The sequence below is a fragment of the Miscanthus floridulus genome, chromosome 7 (genome assembly GCF_019320115.1).
Source record: "Miscanthus floridulus cultivar M001 chromosome 7, ASM1932011v1, whole genome shotgun sequence".
Classification (NCBI taxonomy): domain Eukaryota; kingdom Viridiplantae; phylum Streptophyta; class Magnoliopsida; order Poales; family Poaceae; genus Miscanthus; species Miscanthus floridulus.
Genome location: NC_089586.1, coordinates 10,971,207 through 10,990,662, shown reverse-complemented (window position 1 = coordinate 10,990,662; position 19,456 = coordinate 10,971,207). Strand labels below are relative to the sequence as shown.

Genomic DNA, 19,456 nt, shown 5'->3' with positions numbered 1-19,456 from the left:
ATCTATTATGATGTACAAGGGACAGGAACACCGGCAATGAAGTATGAAAGGGGCAATCTTTTGGTTCCCGATGACGAGTATAAAAATTTGACAACATATATGCACCATTTGCATGAATATTACATGGCTCAAGCAACAGAGACGGAGGACTTTGGTTTTGAGGTTATTATACATTCGCCATATGTTTTTCATTATCCTAAAGAAGAGAAGTTCGATGTCGAGTGGGAGTGCTTGTTCCAGCTACACCAGAAATGCTCTCTCGATTCACAAATGTTGACGCTGTGGACTATGTAAGTACCCTACATGCACGATATTACAATTAACTACTCTCTCGAGACACAAATTATTAACTTTTGAGCACTTCCCATGATTTTATGTAGGTGTATAGCAAACTTTTGCATACTAAAAACAAATGGGATAACATAGGCTTCTTGGACCCCGGGCGAGTCAATGCGAACGCATGTTTAGGCCTCCATAGATGTGACGTGGAAGACCTAAAAGAGAGATTGATTGTTGTTTTCGATGAATTCAAGATGAAGAACAAAACCCACATACTTCTAGCCTACAACTGCGACTATGTGTTCTCGGCTTTTAATTTTATGCTTCTTTTTTGTTAAGATTATTTGATAATTAGAATTCTGTGATTGCAGCAACCATTTTGTCTTCATTTGTGTCAATCTTGCTAAAAATCTGATCGAGGTGTGGGACTCGAAGCAAAAATCATTTCATCATCTAGATGCACGGGTGGCAATGCTGAATTAGTAAGCCATCCTAATAACATATTATTTTCTAATCACACATACCGCTTTCTAATATTTCTCCTTTTAATTAATGTTGCACAGTGTCTGAAGAAGACATATGTGGGATGTAGGTCCCATTCAAGGTTGTCGTAATGGAGGGGAAGTACCTAAAACAACCAGCGGAAAACAATAAATGCGGGTTTTATGTAATCTGGGCAATGATTCGCTATATCGGTGGAAAATCAGAAGAAGCAGATAAGTTGGTGTGTATAATCCCCATTTCATTTATGTCTGTTAATAATTCAACAAAATGATTTACTGATTCCTCTTTCGATATCATCTATTTTGAACGATAGCGCAAGAAATATAACCACGAAAGGATGTTAGACATGGAGATCGTCGCACTACAATCGGAGCTGGCTAAATTCATCTTAGCCGAGGTATTGGAAAAAGATGGAGTATTTTCCATTGCACATTCCGTGAAGTTCAAGGACCAGTATGGCCTATAGCGTCTCGCTAGATTATTATAAGAAGTCCGAGAAGCATGCTTCGTCTTATCAAATAATTTCTTTTTTATTTTGAGGGATCGAGATCTTGATAAGAACATTTGAACTATAACATTTGTAATGTTTAATATTGATGGACCTGCCGTCTATGTAGCGTATATAAAGTGAAACTCGGTTCCACCAAAAAATATAAATTAAAATGAATTATAAAACAATAAAATATGAACGGGCCATCACTGTCGGTTAGCAACAAACCGGCAGTGATGGCCAAGATGGCACTACCGGCTTGAGCCACAAACCGGTAGCGTTGGCTTAGACATCACTACTGGATCTTGTCCCAAACCGGCAGTGCTGATAATGACAACACTACCGGCTAAAGACACAAACCGACATTGAAGTTAGAGGTTACACTGATGGGTGGTCTCATGAACCGGCAGTGTTTGTGGAACTATACTCTGCCGGGTTGTGTAAAGGACCATCAGTGAAGTTGAAGAACACTGCCGGTTTGTAGGAACCGACAGTGATAGATAACCCTCATCACTACCGGTATAGTTGTGCTGGTTCAAAATCCGACAGTGATGTCAAGACTTGGAGTAGTGAGCCATAGCCATCCGATCCCAAATTCAGCAGAATAAAAAGCAAATGTGGTAAATGGACACCAGCAGTCACACCAAGACACGTGCAAAGATGGCGCCGCTTGCCAAGATCAAAGTCATGTGTTACTTACATATCGTTACAACCATAATCACATGCTAATTAAGTCATCGTTCGAGACCACAACACAGATCTATCCTGTGGTTCTTGGCATGCAACATGTTCTTAGGCCGTTAGTTATGCTTGATAAAATTTACTGGACCTATGCAGGTGTTCCTATGGCTTCCTCAGGTACGAACTACACCTAGGACAGCAAATGTTGGGAGGACTGCGGATTCCTCAGGTATGAACTACGTTGAGGACATATGCAAATATTGGGAGGAGTGTGTGCAATGGAGCAAGGGATGGCACACATTTATGGCTCTGTTCGCTTGAGCTTATCAGCCAGAATCAGCCAGCCTGGAAACAGTGTTTTTCTCTCACAATAAATCAGCCATACAAATCAGTCGAAGCCAAAATAAATCCTATCGAACAGGCCCTATATATACGCATGCGAACCTGAAGGAGTACTGAGCGGACCAGCTATTGTTAGGTGCAACAACCTCATTTGTACAAATGCCCATTGGCACCGGAAGGATGGTCTTCGAAGTGCCCACTTGTTTGTTTTTCGTCCGTGGTAAAAAATGCCCACATGTTTTTATCTGTGGTAAGAAGTGCCCACTTGTTTCTCGTCTGTTGATGGTAAAATCTTGTATTCAATGGACAGATGCATTGAATGTGTTCACCTACTTCTGATTTACTACCAATGAGTGACATGAATGATCTCTATATCAGGCACTCAGTAAGTGCATGCATGCTTGTCCAATTTTTGTGCTTCATTGAATGCGTCCACTTGCTTCACCTACCCATGGCCGTGGTTGAATGCATGGATGGATGCCGGTTGTGAGGTATTTCATCAAGGTCGTAGAATTTGTGTCTAACGCACCAACTAAATGGAACTTACGTGGACACCTTGGGAGGCCGCCTAGGCGGTGCGGCCTCATATCTCTAATATCGTCCTACGTGGAAAAGGCAAGCTTAGGTGCCTACTCAAATAAAAAGCTAGGATGCAATTCACATGGTCATTTGATGCAATTTTTTATAAAAAGAAAGGGTAAGCCATGATACAAAAGGATGGCTGATCCATTCTGATCATAAAAAGAACAGGTAAAATGAACAAGAAATAAACAAAATGTCACAAACACTAAAAGCACAGTGGTGTCTTCCTCAAACCGCATAACCAATGGCAATCAACTTAATTAAGAAGATGAAAAGCGATGGCTACTTACGAAATATATATAAGACAGGTGCGACAAAGAAAAGAAAATGTCAAAGACTCCATGATGACCAAAATCGTGAAGGCAATGACCGGTACATGAGCATGGATGCACTGCTACTACACTAAGCTTAGACCCTAGTTTCTCAACTGAACCCACCTTAATATCATTTGTAGATAGTAAGAAGGGCTACAAGTTTGGTGTAAGTGCTTAAAGGTCAACTGATGACTGGTTTAAGAGATCCAGTTCAATGAAGTTTAGGGAAAATCACGTACGGTTTCATTGCATTACTCAATTGCAATGTTAAGTTAGCTAGAGTTCATGAGTTATGAATTTTTGCTGGCTTTAGCTGAATGAAAACAATCAACACTTGACAATTTGGATCAATATCCATACCAATTGGTAGAGCATAGTATCACGAGTTTATTTGTTTCAGTGGTTTATCAAGTTTATATACAAAATCATTTGAAACTGCCCTCTCATCGTGGGTACTTGATCATGTTGCATAGACTTTGGTTTCAGAGTCCAAACCAGAGGTTTTTTCTTACTTTGGCTAGCTAAAAAAAATACCATGGGTGGTTGGTTGGCTTTCAATTCTTGCCCAACCAAAATCATGGCATGCTAAAATTTTTAGTCATCAACTGATTCGTTGCCAAAGAATTGGTACACCGATGTTTATGGCCAAAGTTTTGGCAAGTCTCTAGAAAGTTCTTAAACTGCATATAATAGAAAAGGTGCTTCTCCTATTATTGTTATGGCAGTCAACAAAATACACACATACGTTTTTTGCCCTAACTTTGGCAAACCTAAGTTTTGGTTTGCCATGATTTTGGTTGGGCAAAAATTAGTAGCCAACCAATCAGGCCCCACATTTTAGGTGTTGCTCAACAACATGGTTACTGGTTTTTGTAATAAACTCCAAATTTGGTTACTGGATTTTGTAAAGTTCATATATAGATCGAATCTTCTACAATCTAACTCCAAACATTGATACTTAGGGTGTGTTTGGACGTGAGGATCAGTTCCGTTTCTCATGTGAAACACCAGAATCCGTGTCAAACATTTTGTTTCCAACTCGTTTCTGAGGAGCTCCAATTTTTTCCCAACCCCTCCTTTGCACTTAACGCTTATATTTTTTCAATAAATTATTTTGAAGTGCAAAAAATAAAACGAGTTGTATCAAGTTTTCTTGCACCCACAAAAATTTCTAACAGTTTTTGAAGCATATTTTCATTTATATATTTTTAATGGGAAAAATAATTTAAAGTGGATCGGAATCTAGTCTAACGGCCAAGCGGATTCACAAGTGATTCTGATTCATCAACTAAGACGTTTCTGGAGAGAATTTGGATCTGAAACGTTTCTGCGAGAATCCAGAGCCCTCCCAAACGCACCTTTAATCTTATATTTCAGACTTAGGTAAAATACTTTAAGTGCTGGTTATCAGTTTGTAAAAGTCGAGGTGTGGTATGTATTAGGAACCATGTAGAGCATGGTAGAGTTGATCTTGGCGTCAATATATGATGTTTAGATATTTTAATGAGACATTGAAAAGTTAGACCTAGCTTGAAATCAACCAGAGAGACAAGAGCATAGGTCCTCAAAGTTCGTCAAGTAGCAATGTTAGGGTAGTGTTTTCCCTAAAAAATGTTAGGGTAGTGTTTAAATTAAACTTTTTTCATAAACACTAGAGTTTAGGCTGTTCCACACAGGACTATAATATAGTGATTGAAAAAAAAAAGATAGAAATGGCAAGGTAAAATACAAATTTACATTACAAAGCCACACAACTGCGCAGTCTACCCTGCTAGCAGTTTTGAGAAGAATAATAATGAAAATCGAATTTTAAAATGTCACGTTTGTTAAGACTTGCTACCATCATTATTAACATCGAAAACAACGACTTGGGCTGAAAGGGAAAAGGCTGAGCCCTTTTTTTAAAACTTAGGAAAAATTATCTATGTTTGATCCTTGTTTTGTGTGGTTATTAGGTTTCAACGTAAAAAAGTTGGGGTGATGCTATTCTACTTACTGTACTGGCCGATGGGAACATATATTATATACAGCAACGGCCAGGCTAGCGTCCGGACGCTCGCGCCTCCTGTGCTTGCCCGCACCCCCACGTAGGCATGCTGCTGCGCACGCCCGCACGCCTGACCTTGCTTCATGTGGGGGCCCGAGCCACTCCATTTCCCACGCCTACGCTCGTGTCTCGATCTGTGCCCGCACCGTTTCCCATGCCTACCGCTCACGCCCCCTCCACACCCACGCGCATGTAGGAAAGCCCAGTAGCTGCAACAGGCAGATGCGGCAGATGGGTCCCTCCCCCCTCTTGCTGGCCATGCTCGCCGGCGACGCCGAGCTCCAAGCTCCGGCCATAGCGCCCCCGCCCCGACCTAGCTCAGCCGCCGCTACCACCTCTAAGCCCCCTAAACCGCCCGGCCTCCTTCCCCACCGCCTAGCCGCCTGCCTCCCCCGGCCGGTCCTTCTATAGCCTGCCAAAATTGTTGAAGAAAGAGGGGCACTGGTCGCCGAAACCCTAGCCGCCGGCTGGAGTTGGGGAAGAAGACCCGGGCATGGGTGTGGTCGCGTGGAAGAGGGAGGAGGAGGAGGAGGAGAGGCCTACTTCGCCGCTGCCACTACTGCTGCCGAACGGGAGGAAGGGATCAAGGAGCTCGCCGATGAGCACTAGGAGGCGAGCGCGAGGTGGAAGACGGGTCGCGTGCTCCCCACGCGCGTGACCCGTCGCTTAATAGAGTTTGCGTATTAGTTTTTCAACCAAAAAAAACTAGGGTGATGTTATTCTACTTACTGTACTTGCCCTTTGGGAACATATATTATAGAAAGAAGCAATATAAATTGCATGCACGCGGCGCTCGTTGCTGCTGCTTCTTGATTCCGTGAGTAAACAAGGAACTGGATCGGAGTATAACCAAGGATTTGATCAAAGCTTGATGAGCTCCAGCAAGGCCGTCATGAACAATGTAGTATACTGGAGAGAAGCATGAACTCTCTCCAATAGCATTCCTAGCTAGCTGTTAGTTCTACGATTGTGTACAGTCGTTGGAAAAACCAACGCCGATGTTAAGATGGGTCGCCTTTCTCTTTTGTTTTGGGAGCAGAGCTGAAAAACTTGGGAAATTCCAATGAATCCTTGTATGCAAAAGTTGTGTCAATCCCAATGTGTGGGCGATCTACGCTATGCATTCCTAGCTAGCTGCGTAATGACGAGGAAGTAACCTGCATGCAATTTACTACAATCATCGATGATGACATGGCAAACTATGTAAACCCTTCGTAAGCGCGTACGTATGCATAGATAACATCTATATATATAATAGGCTCCATGCGTACCTCAAAGCTATCGCAGCCACACTGCAGCAGCAGACCAACAGTTCTTGTTCTTCTTCTTCCTCTTCCTCCCCTTCTTCTTCGATCCTTTACATATGTAGCCTGTACATTTGCCGATAGTACTCGTCACACATTATAATAACTCGGAAGAAAGACATGGGTGGAACCCCAGAAGACGAATTCTTGGTCAGAGGTGGGGGGCTGGCCACAGTACGATCCTCAAGGTCCGCACCACTGGCCGGAGCTGTGGATCAATGTCCATCCAGTGGACGCGACCCTACCGCCGAGCAGCAATGACGACAGGCACGTCCGTGTCTTCGTCAACCTGGACGCCGCCAATCACCACCGTCGCCCAGACGCCAGTCGTTGGCTAGCCTGGCATGCTGCATGAGTATCTAAATACTTATCATGTGTTTATGTTTATGCTTTGATGTATGTGAGCCTCGCAACAGAGCAGTGCGAGCGGCTGTCGTATCAGCCACCATACATGCATGGACAAAGTATGGGATGGATGCACGGCGGTCGACATCACACTCGCTTGCATTATTCAGTTGCGAGCCTTGGTTATATCTTGGAATAAATGTAAGCAGATAGTGTATTAATGATGAGTATATCTCTACATATTGTTATTATTTTTGCCGTCCATCCATGAATGATTAATGTAATGATATGCATGGGATGGAAATAATGAAACGTCTATCCCCATCTTACTACAGTATAATAAGATATACCTTAAATTATTCTTTGTTTATAAGGCAGAGGCACAACCATATGAAACACCGCCGCTTTTCTTTCATGCCATGTTTTGACACGCAAGAGTGACTACATACTAAGTAAAGACATGATAAGGGGCGTACTAACAAGGTACAACCGGACACAGTTTCGCTGTTCCTTTTGTTGCAATCACTGATCCATCTTCTCCACGTATAAAAAATAAAAGAGGAAAAATCTTATGAGTGCCCTTCAGATGATAGGAATATTTTCCACCAGATTTCGGAGGAATTCTACCGAGAGAACTAACCTCATGTTTTCGATTCGGTTGGAAGTCCCATGCATCTTCTCTTCTTTCTCTCTCTTTTATCTGGCACTAGGCTTGATTGGGCAACACTAAACCGCCAGGAACTAGTGAAGTGGAGCGCAGCAACGGCGGCTTCTCCACCCCATGGCCGGCCGTCGCGGCCTCACGGCTCGTGGGCGTGCTACGCTGCCTACGCATCGCCGGCTGCGCCCTCCCGCTGGTGCGGAAGTGCTGAACTAGTGAACTGGCCGGTTGCCGTAGCACTCGTTCGATCAACAACCGGAGCAGGTGAGCAGGAATCTGCAGGTGCAAAGTAAGTACAGTTTGTATTTCCAAATTAAATACTTGCTTGTTTAATCGATACTATCTCTAACTTTTTAATTGCTAATTCTTTTTAAAATGGAAGGTGCATTTTTGAGATACTAGTAATCTATATTGAGAAAGAACTTGTAGTACAATTTACAATGGAAGTCATTGTAGATGATTTATATGCTATGAAGACGCGCATAGTGAACGCGTATTTGTCTGCCCCCCAACCCCCCACCCCCCGTTCAATTCGCTGGTTCCGCACTGTAGCTGGGTGCCCCCTAAACAAACCCAACATGACAATACGATACCAAGATACTATCGTCATATGGACATAAAGTATATGGTGATCTTCTTACGACTGTGCAGTCATTGGACAAGGGGCGCATGTCTCGACGACACACAATTTTGTATGCAAAAGTTGTCAATCCCAACATGGGCGATCTACGCTATGCGTTCCTAGCAGCTGCCCAATGACGAAGTAACCTGCATGCATTTTATTAGAATCATCGATGAGACATATGGCAAACTATGTGAAACATTGTAAGCGCCGTATGAATGTGCATATATAGATGACATGTATATATAAGCTCCATGCGTACCTAATAAAAGCGCTGCCACACAGCAGCTGGAGTAGTTCTTCTTCCTCCTCCTCTGATCTTCTTCTTCTTTGATCCTCTACATAGTTAGCATGTCTTTTTGCCGATAGTTCCTCATCACACATATAACTGGGAAAGAAATGGTGGACCCCTAGAAGACGACGTTCCACCCGGTGGGTGCTACCGTGTGCCACCGGACAGCAACAACAGGCGTGTCCGTGCCTTCGTCAACCTGGACGCCAATCACCACCGTCCTCATCGGCTAGCTAGCCTGCCATGCATGAATGTTTAAGTAGATGTGTGTTTATGTCTATGCCTTGATGTATATATGAGGCTCCCAACCGAGCAGTGTGAGTGGCTGTCATATCGACCACAATGCATGCATGGACAAAGTATGGGATGGATGCACGGCGGTCGATGTCACACTCACTCGCATTATTCGGTTGGGAGCCTTGGATATATGTTGGAATAAACATAAGCAGGCAGTGTATGGATGAGTATATCTCCATTTATTGTTATTTGTTACCGTCCATCGACGGATGATTAATGTAACGATATAGTACATGGGATGAATAATGAAACGTGTGTCTCCATCTTACTACAGTATAATAAGATTTACCTTAAATTATTCTCTCTGTTTACAAGATAGAGGCACAACTATATGAAACACCGCCACTTTCCTTTCATGCCATGTTTTGATACGTAAGCGTGACTACTACTTTGGCTTTAGAAAGCAAAGACATGATAAGGGGTGCACTAACAAGATACAACAAGCCACAGTTTCACAGTTCCTTTTGTTGCAATCATTGATCCATCTTCTCCACATAAATAAAATAAAAGGGGAAAATCCTATGAGTAGTGCCCTTTGAATGGTGAGCCAAGGCACGAAAACAAACTGTGGCCTAGTTCAGTAAAAAAAAGACGAACTGATGGCCTAAATTAAAAGTGAATACAATCAATAGTCTGGTTTCTTATAGCCTAAATTGATTTTACACCAAACCTTAATCTTGGCTCTATACAAATCTGAAGTGCATCACTTGTACTACAATTTCCATGTTATTGCTCTACAAAATGATAGGTTTTTTACATTAGCTATCACCATTAACATTGAAATTACAACAACTGGCCAAAGGGAAAAGGCTGAGCCCCTTTGTTTACTTACTTAGAAAAATTAAAATGATCTATCTTTGATCCTTGTTTTGTGTGGTTATTAGTTTGGGTAAGGTTATCACGCGACGGGCACGCGCGACGGGAGCGCGTGACCCCGTCGTCCTCGCGACCGGCCTCCTCCCCCATGCCCTTTCTCCCTCCCATTTCCCCTCCTCCTCCGCCCCCTCCATCGCTGTCGTCCTCGATCCCACCCTCCTCATCATCCTCGCCCCTGCCAACGGCCATCACCCCGTCGTGGGCAGCTCCAACGAACCCTAGCGCCCGCAGCGGCCGCCTTCTTCCCCTCCCCCTCTCGCCGACCATGCTCGCCGGCGACGCCGAGCTCCGGCCATAGCGCCCCCGCCCCGACCTAGCTCGGCCACCACTACCACCGCCAGGCCCCCTAAACCGCCCGGCTTGCTTCCCCACCTCCTAGCCGTCTGCCTCCCCCGGCCGGTCCTTCTATAGCCTGCCGGAATTGTTGAAGAAAGAGGGGCACCGGTCGCCGAAACCCTAGCCGCCGGCCGGAGTTGGGGAAGACAACCTGGGCATGGTTGGGCGTGGGTTTGGTCGCATGGAAGAGGGAGGAGGAGGAGGCCTACTTCGCCGCCGCCACCGCTGCTGCCAGAGGGGAGGAAGGGATCGAGGAGCTCGCCCATGAGCGCTAGGAGGCGAGCGCGAGGTGGAAGACGGGTCGCGTGCTCCCCACGCGTGTGACCCGCCGCTTAATAGAGTTTGCGTATTAGTTTTTCAACCAAAAAAATAGGGTGATGTTATTCTACTTACTGTACTGGCCCTTTTGGAACATATATTATAGAAAGAAGCAATATAAATTGCATGCACGCGAAGCTCGTTGCTGCTGCTTCTTGATTCCGTCAGTAAACAAGGAACTGGATCGGAGTATAACCAAGGATTTGATCAAAGCTTGATGAGCTCCAGCAAGGCCGTCATGAACAATGTAGTATATTGGAGAGAAGCATGAACTCTCTCCAATAGCATTCCTAGCTAACTGTTAGTTCTACGATTGTGTAGAGTCGTTGGAAAAACCAACGCCGATGTTAAGATCGGTCTCCTTTCTCTTTTGTTTTGGGAGCAGAGCTGAAAAAGATGGGAAATTCCAATGATTCCTTGTTTAGAACTTCTGATCTCATGAATTGGACGCGAGCGCATGTCCCGACGGCAAACAATTTTGTATGCAAAAGTTGTGTCAATCCCAATGTGTGGGCGATCTACGCTATGCATTCCTAGCTAGCTGCGTAATGACGAGGAAGTAACCTGCATGCAATTTACTACAATCATCGATGATGACATGGCAAACTATGTAAACCCTTCGTAAGCGCGCACGTATGCATAAATAACATGTATATATAATAAGCTCCATGCGTACCTAAAAGCTATCGCAGCCACACTGCAGCAGCAGACCAACAGTTCTTCTTCTTCTTCCTCTTCCTCCCCTTCTTCTTCGATCCTTTACATATGTAGCATGTATATTTGCCGATTGTACTCATCACACATTATAACTGGGAAAGACATGGTGGACACCCAGAAGACGAAGTCCTGGTCAGAGGTGGTGGGCTGGCCTGTTTATTACCCGACGATGCTCAAGGTCCGCACCGACTGGCCGGACCTATGGATCAAAGTCCACCCGGTGGACGCGACGCTGCCGCCGGGCAACAATGACGACACGGGCACGTCCGTGTCTTCGTCAACCTGGACGCCGCCAATCACCCCCGTCGCCCAGTCGTCAGCCGTTGGCTAGCCTGGCATGCCGCATGAGTATCTAAATACCTGTGTGTTTATGTTTATGCCCTGATGTATGTGAGGCTCGCGACCGAGCAGTGCGAGCGGCTGTCATATCGACCACCATGCATGCATGGACAAAGTATGGGATGGATGCACGGCGGTCGATATCACACTCGCTTGCATTATTCGGTCGCGAGCCATGATAGATAAACGTAAGTAGTTAGTGTATTATTGATGAGTACAACTCTACTTATTGTTATTATTTTTGTCGTCCATCCACAGATGATTATGATATGCATGGGAAGAAAGTAATGAAATGTGTATCTCCATCTTACTACAGTATAATATGATATAACTTAATTTATTCTTTCTGTTTATAAGATGGAGGCACAACCATATGAAACATCGCCGCTTGTCTTTCATGCCATGTTTTGATACGCAAGAGTGACTACTTACTAAGTAAAGACATGATTAGGGGTGTACTAACAAGAGGAAAATCCTATGAGTGCCCTTTGGATAGTAGGATTGGTATAAAAGAATTTCATAGGATAAGAATATTTTCCTTCAGATTTCCAAGGAATTCTACCAAGAGATCTAACCTCATGTTTTCGATTCCGTTGGAAGTCCCGCACTACTGGACTCCTTGAGTTTGCCGAGTGCCCGAAACACTTGGCAAAAGACAGAAAACACTCGGCAAATTGTTCGCCGAGTGTAACACTCGGCGAATAGCACTCGCCATAAACAGTTCCGGCAAAGCCAACTTTGCCGAGTGCCATTTATCGGGCACTCGGCAAAGTTTTTGCCGTGTGCAGTTTGGCTCTCGGCGAAAAGAAATGGTCATAACGCCAGTCCTGCCGTTAACAGCGACTTCGCCGAGTGTCAAACGTCAAGGCACTCGGCAACTAATTTCTTTTTAAATATTTTTTGTTTTTAGAATTCCTTGTCGCCGAGTGCTGCTCTCGGTAAATGATAATAATATGCCGAGTGCCGCGCAGGCAGACACTCGGCAAACATTTTTGAAACAGTATTTGGTTTTTTAAAAAATAGCTTTTCGTCAAGTGTAATAATACCTACACTCGGCAAATATTTCATATTTGCCGAGTGTCTTGGTCATAACACTCGGCAAAGCCTCAGAAATCTGAATTTTTTTTTGTTTTTGCATTACATTTCACATCACATATATATATATATATATATATATATATATATATATATATATATATATATATATATATATATATATATATATATATATATATATATATATATCACAGCATAGATATGTTTCACAGCACAGATATATTACACAGCACATATATATATCATCTCCACACATCACATATCACATACATCACAATAATCCACAATGGTACACAAATGTCATACCACAATACCAACATAAGGTTCGAGTTTAAAGTATCCACCACAAGTGCATTACAAGCATAAGTGCAACACAAGGAATAAGTTCAACACATGAAAAGAAGCAAATCACCAATTAGACCACGGCAACTGCTGCGGTGGGTCATGAGGTACATCGTTTGATGCCGTCGATTGACACTGCACAAAGAATAGATAAGATTACTTGATAGCTGCAAAAGGAATTGTTGAGACATATATAGCTAGTAGCATTGCAATTCAAAAGGCAATACAACAAATACAACTGTGTGTGTGTGAGTGTGTGTGTGTGTGTGTGTGCTGGTGTGCAGGTGTGTGTGTGTGTGTGTGTGCTGGTGTGTGTGTGTGAGTGAGTGTGTGTGCTGGTGTGTGTGTGAGTGTGAGTGTGTGCTGGTGTGTGTGTGTGTGAGTGTGTGTGCTGGTGTGTGTGTGTGTGAGTGTGTGTGTGTGCTGGTGTGTGTGTGAGAGTGTGTGTGTGATTGAGTGGACATGGGGATAGATTACTCACAGGAGTGTCTTTAGGAGGACGAGGAGGAAGGAATAGCGCTTGTGGCAGAGGTTCACCCATCTTCGCGCCGAGATTTTGCATCCACTGAAACATCTGCTCCTACCTCTGCCGATCAGCGTCAATCTTTGCCTCCAACGCTATTCTCTGCCTCCTCTCTTCTTCTAGCTCGGCCTACAAAATTTCACCCCAATGTTACAATGGAAATCAAAGGTATGTAAGAAATAATGAACGACGAATAAAAGAGTAATAACCTGCAAAGTCTGCATGGCGTGCTGTGTACTGGTCGGCTGTGGGCGTATGGGCGGCCTCTGGCCCGTGTCGCTTGCTCGGATCTGGGAGAGAGTGGGAGTAGTGGTCGTGTCGACGACGCTGTCGCCAAGCCAGTACCTGCCATGCTTCTTGCCTCCTCCCACCCTCATGACAAGGTCTCCTTCGAAATCCTGGGTGCTCGGATCGTACTCTGGCCCATGGACCACCTTGGCCGCCGTTGTGTACTCGGTGAGACGGCTGTGGATGGATGGATTGCTGTACGCCGACGGGGGTCCTCCGGGTTGAAGTCGACGGCGGACGTCGCCTTGCCCTTGTGGGCCATAGCCCATGCCTTCACCTGGGAGCAAGGTGCGCCACCATGTGACGCCGACTGTGAAACAAACAGTAAGATCATTAGAAACTATGCAGAAGCAAGCGTTAGAATACATAAATGAAGTCACGTACCCATCTCTCCGCGTACTCGGCAAGGGTAAGGTTCCCCTGATGGTGTGGTGCACCTGTCATCATCAAACGCCATTCCCGACAAGCGGCGTGTGTCTCCGACCACTCCGGGGAGCACCACTTGTCCACCATCCTCCTCTAGCACTCGCCTTTACCGACCACCCAATTTGGAGGCACCTACACGTCAACAAGCTTGTCATATAAGAAGATCATAGTAAGTGTACTTAATCTCAGGAAGAAGTAGTATTTACCAGCATGTATTGCTCTTTGGTCAGCGTCAAGGTTCTTGCGAGGTCTTTGTCGATCTTCACTTCCTCGAAGACAGCTTTGTATTGCTGTACAGCCAGGACACGCGCCTCGTAGTGCATGTCCTTCACGAGCTTGTAGCAGGCTTTGTGAGCGTGCCTCTCGGCCCTCTCCTCGTATCCCTTGTCACATCTATAGAAATCCTGCATATAAACATTATGTATGTAGTCATTATTTCAAGGATGTGATAGGAATGCGATGTATTGAGAAAGATAGTGCGGGGAAGGCTTACCCACAGCTCTTTCACAACTCGCTGTGCCTTGTTGTCGAATTTCCTGCCTTCCCGACCTCGTGCATCGGGGGCAGATGCGTAGTGCTCAAACGTGTAGGCCGGCTCCACCCCTCCTGCCCAGTCCACCAGGCTGGGGAAGTGTTCCCTACACATAAGACCCAGGATTCCACTGGGAAGGCGTTTGTGATCACCTGCAGCCACAACCTTCCATCCCCTGTCCAAGTGATTAACGAAAAAATATTAGTTTGTATTTTGCCATGTTAAACATATCAAATGAAGTAGCGATAACATCTTAAGATACTTACCTTGGCACATTAGGGCGAATCACCGGTCGTTTCGTGAAAGGTATAGGCTATTCCGAGAGGCATGAAGGGCCTTGCTACCAGATCTTCGAAGCAGAGGAAGAGGAATCCCCCGCCGAGGGCTCCTCCTTTGCGTCATGGTCCTCGTGCTCGCCCTCCTCCTGCTCGGCCTGCTCCTCGTGCTCGTGCTGCTCCTCCTCCGCCTCCTCCTGAGGCGAGGGAGGAACAGGCGACGGTGGCCGAGTCGCTGCACGCGCCTACCGACCCTGGCCTCTCGGCCGACCCCTGCGCCTCTGTGGCGGCTCCTCAGCTACAGGAGCCTCCTCAGCTGTAGCGGACTCCGAGCTCCGGTAAAACGACCCGACGGACCTCATACCGCCCACCATCTTTTGTCAATCACCTGCAATTAAAAAGAGTAAACTAATAAGCACATATAAACAGGACAACCTGAAAAAGAAATGCAAAATAAATGAAACATAATTAGAAAATGATAGTATTACTTGTATTAGAAATAGGCATCATGATCGGGATCAGCCGGATCATAACTCTCATCATCACTATCACACATGTCGAAATAATCAACACTATCCAAAGGACCAATGTTGTCATCATCGGTATTGCCTATACGCACTCGCTCAAGTAATTCTAAGTCTTGCACATTTTCCACCTCATCTCCATCGTCCTCTTCATCAACCCTTTCATTATCTACTTCCATTTCGATCGCACCGGTTAAGTCTATCTCAAAACTCCCTTCTAGCCCCTCCTCTTGATAGAACTCCCCGTCTTATGTGTTTGGGTCTAAGTTGTAATCTTGATCATTTGAGAGAGGTAGTCTACCATGTGGCGATGTCTTCTGCACAATATACCAACCCTTAAGACGGTCGTCGTTTGGGCACGCGTATGGCAGATAATAAACTTGTGTCGCCTGTTGAGCAACAACATAGACATCTTCCCCTAGATAGATAGAATCCTGATGAATTTTGACCAACCCAAGATTAGGGGTCCGTCTCGTTACTGCATGATCAAACCAATGACATTTGAATATGACAGGCTTAAGGGGTTTGGAACCACGAAATTTGACTTCGTAGATTTCTTCGATTCTCCCATAATAATCGGCCCCATCAATGCCGGGCGTAAGAACTCCGGTATTTGTGGTTCTTCGATTGGGCCAACTTTCCTCATGTGCTGTCGTGTGAAAGCGATATCCATTCACGTCATAAGCGGCAAATGGCCTGACCCTATACAGAAAGCCACTGGACACCTGTGCTAACTCGGGATCCATAGACTCATCAGTTTGGCCCTGCAAGCTCAAGCAGGATATATCGTTAAACTAAGTACGAGCAACTTGTAATGTCAAACTAAGTACGAGCAAAGTTGGACAATACCTTCTGTGCGAACCAAGAAATGAAATCGGGCATTCCATTTCCCACACCCTGTTTAAGAAGGGTATCACATTCCTACGGGGTAGGTTCCCTTGATAGATGCTAGTAGTGATCAAGAAATTCCCTATAACAATGAGAAACAAGAGAGTTGGATACCAAATAGTGACAGCATATTTAACAAGTTCGTTGTGAACTTACTGCATGTATGGCTCCACTTCGGGAAGGTTGGTCAACACATAGTGCATGATAGTGCGCCCCTGTTCATGTCTCAATGTCTTGGGTTTCCAAACACTTGCACTTCCGAGCTGCCCTCGGAAATGGCTGAGGTTCGATTCATTTTCACCAGCATTGTAGCGAGGGGGTGGATTATGCACGCTGGGAAGGTTGTCACTATAGTAACTTGTTGTGAAGTTTGACACCTCCTCCAGAATGTATGCCTCTGCAACGGAAGCCTCAATTTGCCTTTATTCTTACATTTACTTCGAACAACCTTTAGACATCTCTCGATTGGATAGCACCAACGGCCCTGCACGAGCCCCCATTCGTGCCTCATACGGGAGGTGCAAGATCAAATGCTGCATCGGAACAAAGAAGCCAGGTGGAAATATCTTCTCCAACTTACAGAGAAGCACCAGCGCCATTCTTTCCAAGTCCTCAACCACTTTTTGAGACAACTCCTTGGCACAAAGCTGATGGAAGAAATAGCTCAACTCTGCCAGCACTAGCCAGACAAGCTCAGGGACATAGCCACGAACCATCACCGAAAGAAGCCGCTCAATCCATATGTGGAAGTCATGGCTCTTCATCCCTTTAACTCGAAGAGTAGATAAGTTCACTCCCCTCCTCAGATTCGCTGCATACCCATCAGGGAACATCAACGTTTGCATACATTCAAGTACTTGCCTCCTTTGGGGCCTAGTCAAGACAAAATTGGCCTTAGGCATGCCCCATGTCTTGCCGCCTCTAGGAGGCTTCATTTCTTGCTTTGGTCTATCGCATAACGTTGCTAGGTCCACTCTAGCCTTAACGTTGTCCTTTGACTTTTTAGTGTCCATGAGTGTTCCCCAAAGTGCCTCGGCCACATTCTTTTCAGTGTGCATCACATCAATGTTATGTGGAAGAAGGAGGTCATCATAATAGGGGAGCCTCTCCAAGCCCGACTTATGAGTCCACATATGTTGACAACCATATCCCACAAAACCATCGCCTTGTGGGTTGACGACGAGAGCATCTATCTGGGCACAAACCTTGGCACGAGTCATGATTTACGGTGCGGGGTCTGTCACTACCACTCCTTTCATAAAGTTCTTGATGTCTCATCTGAATGCATGCTCAACGGGGAGGAACTGTCGATGCTTGTCGAACGAAGAATACTTGCCACCCTTCTTCAACCAAATGAACTCCACAGTTGTCTTGCATAATGGGCATGGGAACCTCCCGTGAACACACCAGGCGCAGAATATCCCATACGCCAAGAAGTCGTGTAGGGAGTAGTGGTACCAGACATGCATTCTGAAGTTCCTCTTCATAGCTCGGTCATATGTCAACACTCCTTCCTCCCAAGCATGGACCAGCTCATCAATCAGAGGCTCCATGAACACACCCATCTTACTCCTCGGGTGTCCAGGAATTATCAATGACAAGAATATATTCTATCGTCGAAACACGACACCGGGGGGGGAGATTGAGGGGGATAACGAAGATTGGCCAACAAGTGTATGGGGTAGCCATCAGTCCATAAGGATTGAACCCATCTGTTGCCAGCGCAACACGTACATTACGAGCCTCAAGAGCTTTCTCACGATGAATCCCATCAAAGTGGGTCCATGCTTCACCATCAGATGGATGTACCATCTTCTTAGGACTATATCGAGTGCCATTTTTGTGCCACGTCATCTGTTTCATGGTTTCCTCGGTCATGTATAGCCGTTGGATCCTCGGTAAGAATGGAAGGTACCATAGGATCTTCACGGGGATCTCAAGCTGCCTCTTCTGACCATCACCAGACTCTACCTCCAGGTACCTAGAGGATTGACACTTTGGACAGTACTTTGCTTTCTCGTGTTCTTTCCTAAATAGGACGCACCCCTTCGGACAAGCATGTATCTGCTCATATGGCATCTTGAGTGCACGAAGGAGTTTCTGCAACTCGTACATGCTCTTTGGCATAATGTGAGCTCCTGGAAGCAAGCTGCCAATAACTGCCAACGTAGCATCGTAACAATCTCGACTCATGCTAAACTGAGCCTTTAAGGCCATTACCCGTCCAATGGCATCCAGTTGAGATACATTTGTGTGGTCGTGAAGGGGTTTATGTGCCAAAGACAACATGTCATAATACGCCTTTGCGGTTGCCTCTGGCTCCTCCACCCCACCTTCTTCACCTACGTGTGCTTCGTGAAAGTCATTTAGCCAGTCACCTACCCCGGCATCAGCATCGAAATCTTCGACGCGTGCTCTCACGACCTCCTCTCTCATCCGATCGGCTTCACCGTGGTAGATCCACCGAGTATAATCTGCCGTGAATCCATTCTTGCAAAGATGAGTAGACATGACATCCTTTGGTTGCCGACGCCTATTTGCACATCTACTGCACGGACACCAAATGGCTGACGCTCCTGGAACTAGGGCAAATGCTCTATCTATGAAAGCCTCCGTCTTCTCAATCCATTCATTAGTCAAAGCACGCTGACTTGGGCGGCCCGTGTACATCCACTGACATATATATATATATATATACTAGCGAGACATTAAGAATCAATTGCATGTACACGATGTTCCTACCATCTAATAGGTCATGATAGGTCCTAATCCCACCCGAGGATGCGTAGCTGGGGTTAGTCTCCATGGTCTACTCCGATCCGAGACAGAATTTCGGCAGCACCTCCCCGCTGTTCTCCAAATACACGTCCCAGTAGGGAGATTGTGTATCCGGAGAACAATAGGGACATGCTGCCGAAACTCTGCCTCGGAACGGAGTAGACCACGGAGACTAACCCCATCTACGCATCCTAGGGCTGTCCAAAAAACATGGACAATTCAAAACAGATACAGTTATCGATATACAAAGAGCTGCATATTTCCAACCGTATCTCTTTCGAACAGGAGACGCCTAACCGGGTTACGTGCTCTACAAACATGCATGATACGGAAAAGAGGGGTGTTTTATGCCTCACCTCGCTGTCCCGCAAACAGGAGAAGCCTCAACCGCTACAAGGTCCACGGAACACCAACAAACAGCCAGAAGCCTCAGTCCTCCCTAAAAGAATAAGTCATTTCACACGAGTAAGTAATTACC

At 45.4% G+C, this 19,456-nt stretch overlaps 1 protein-coding gene across 1 annotated transcript; it reads right to left on the bottom strand.

The window, feature by feature from the left end:
• Positions 1 to 15,168: 15,168 nt before the first annotated feature.
• Positions 15,169 to 18,870, bottom strand: LOC136465052 (uncharacterized). Its single transcript, XM_066463945.1, has 3 exons — positions 18,291 to 18,870; positions 16,781 to 17,011; positions 15,169 to 15,176 (listed from the first exon to the last, which is right to left on the bottom strand). Exons 1-3 carry the CDS (start codon positions 18,868 to 18,870, stop codon positions 15,169 to 15,171), a joined length of 819 nt encoding a protein of 272 aa, XP_066320042.1.
• Positions 18,871 to 19,456: the final 586 nt, after the last annotated feature.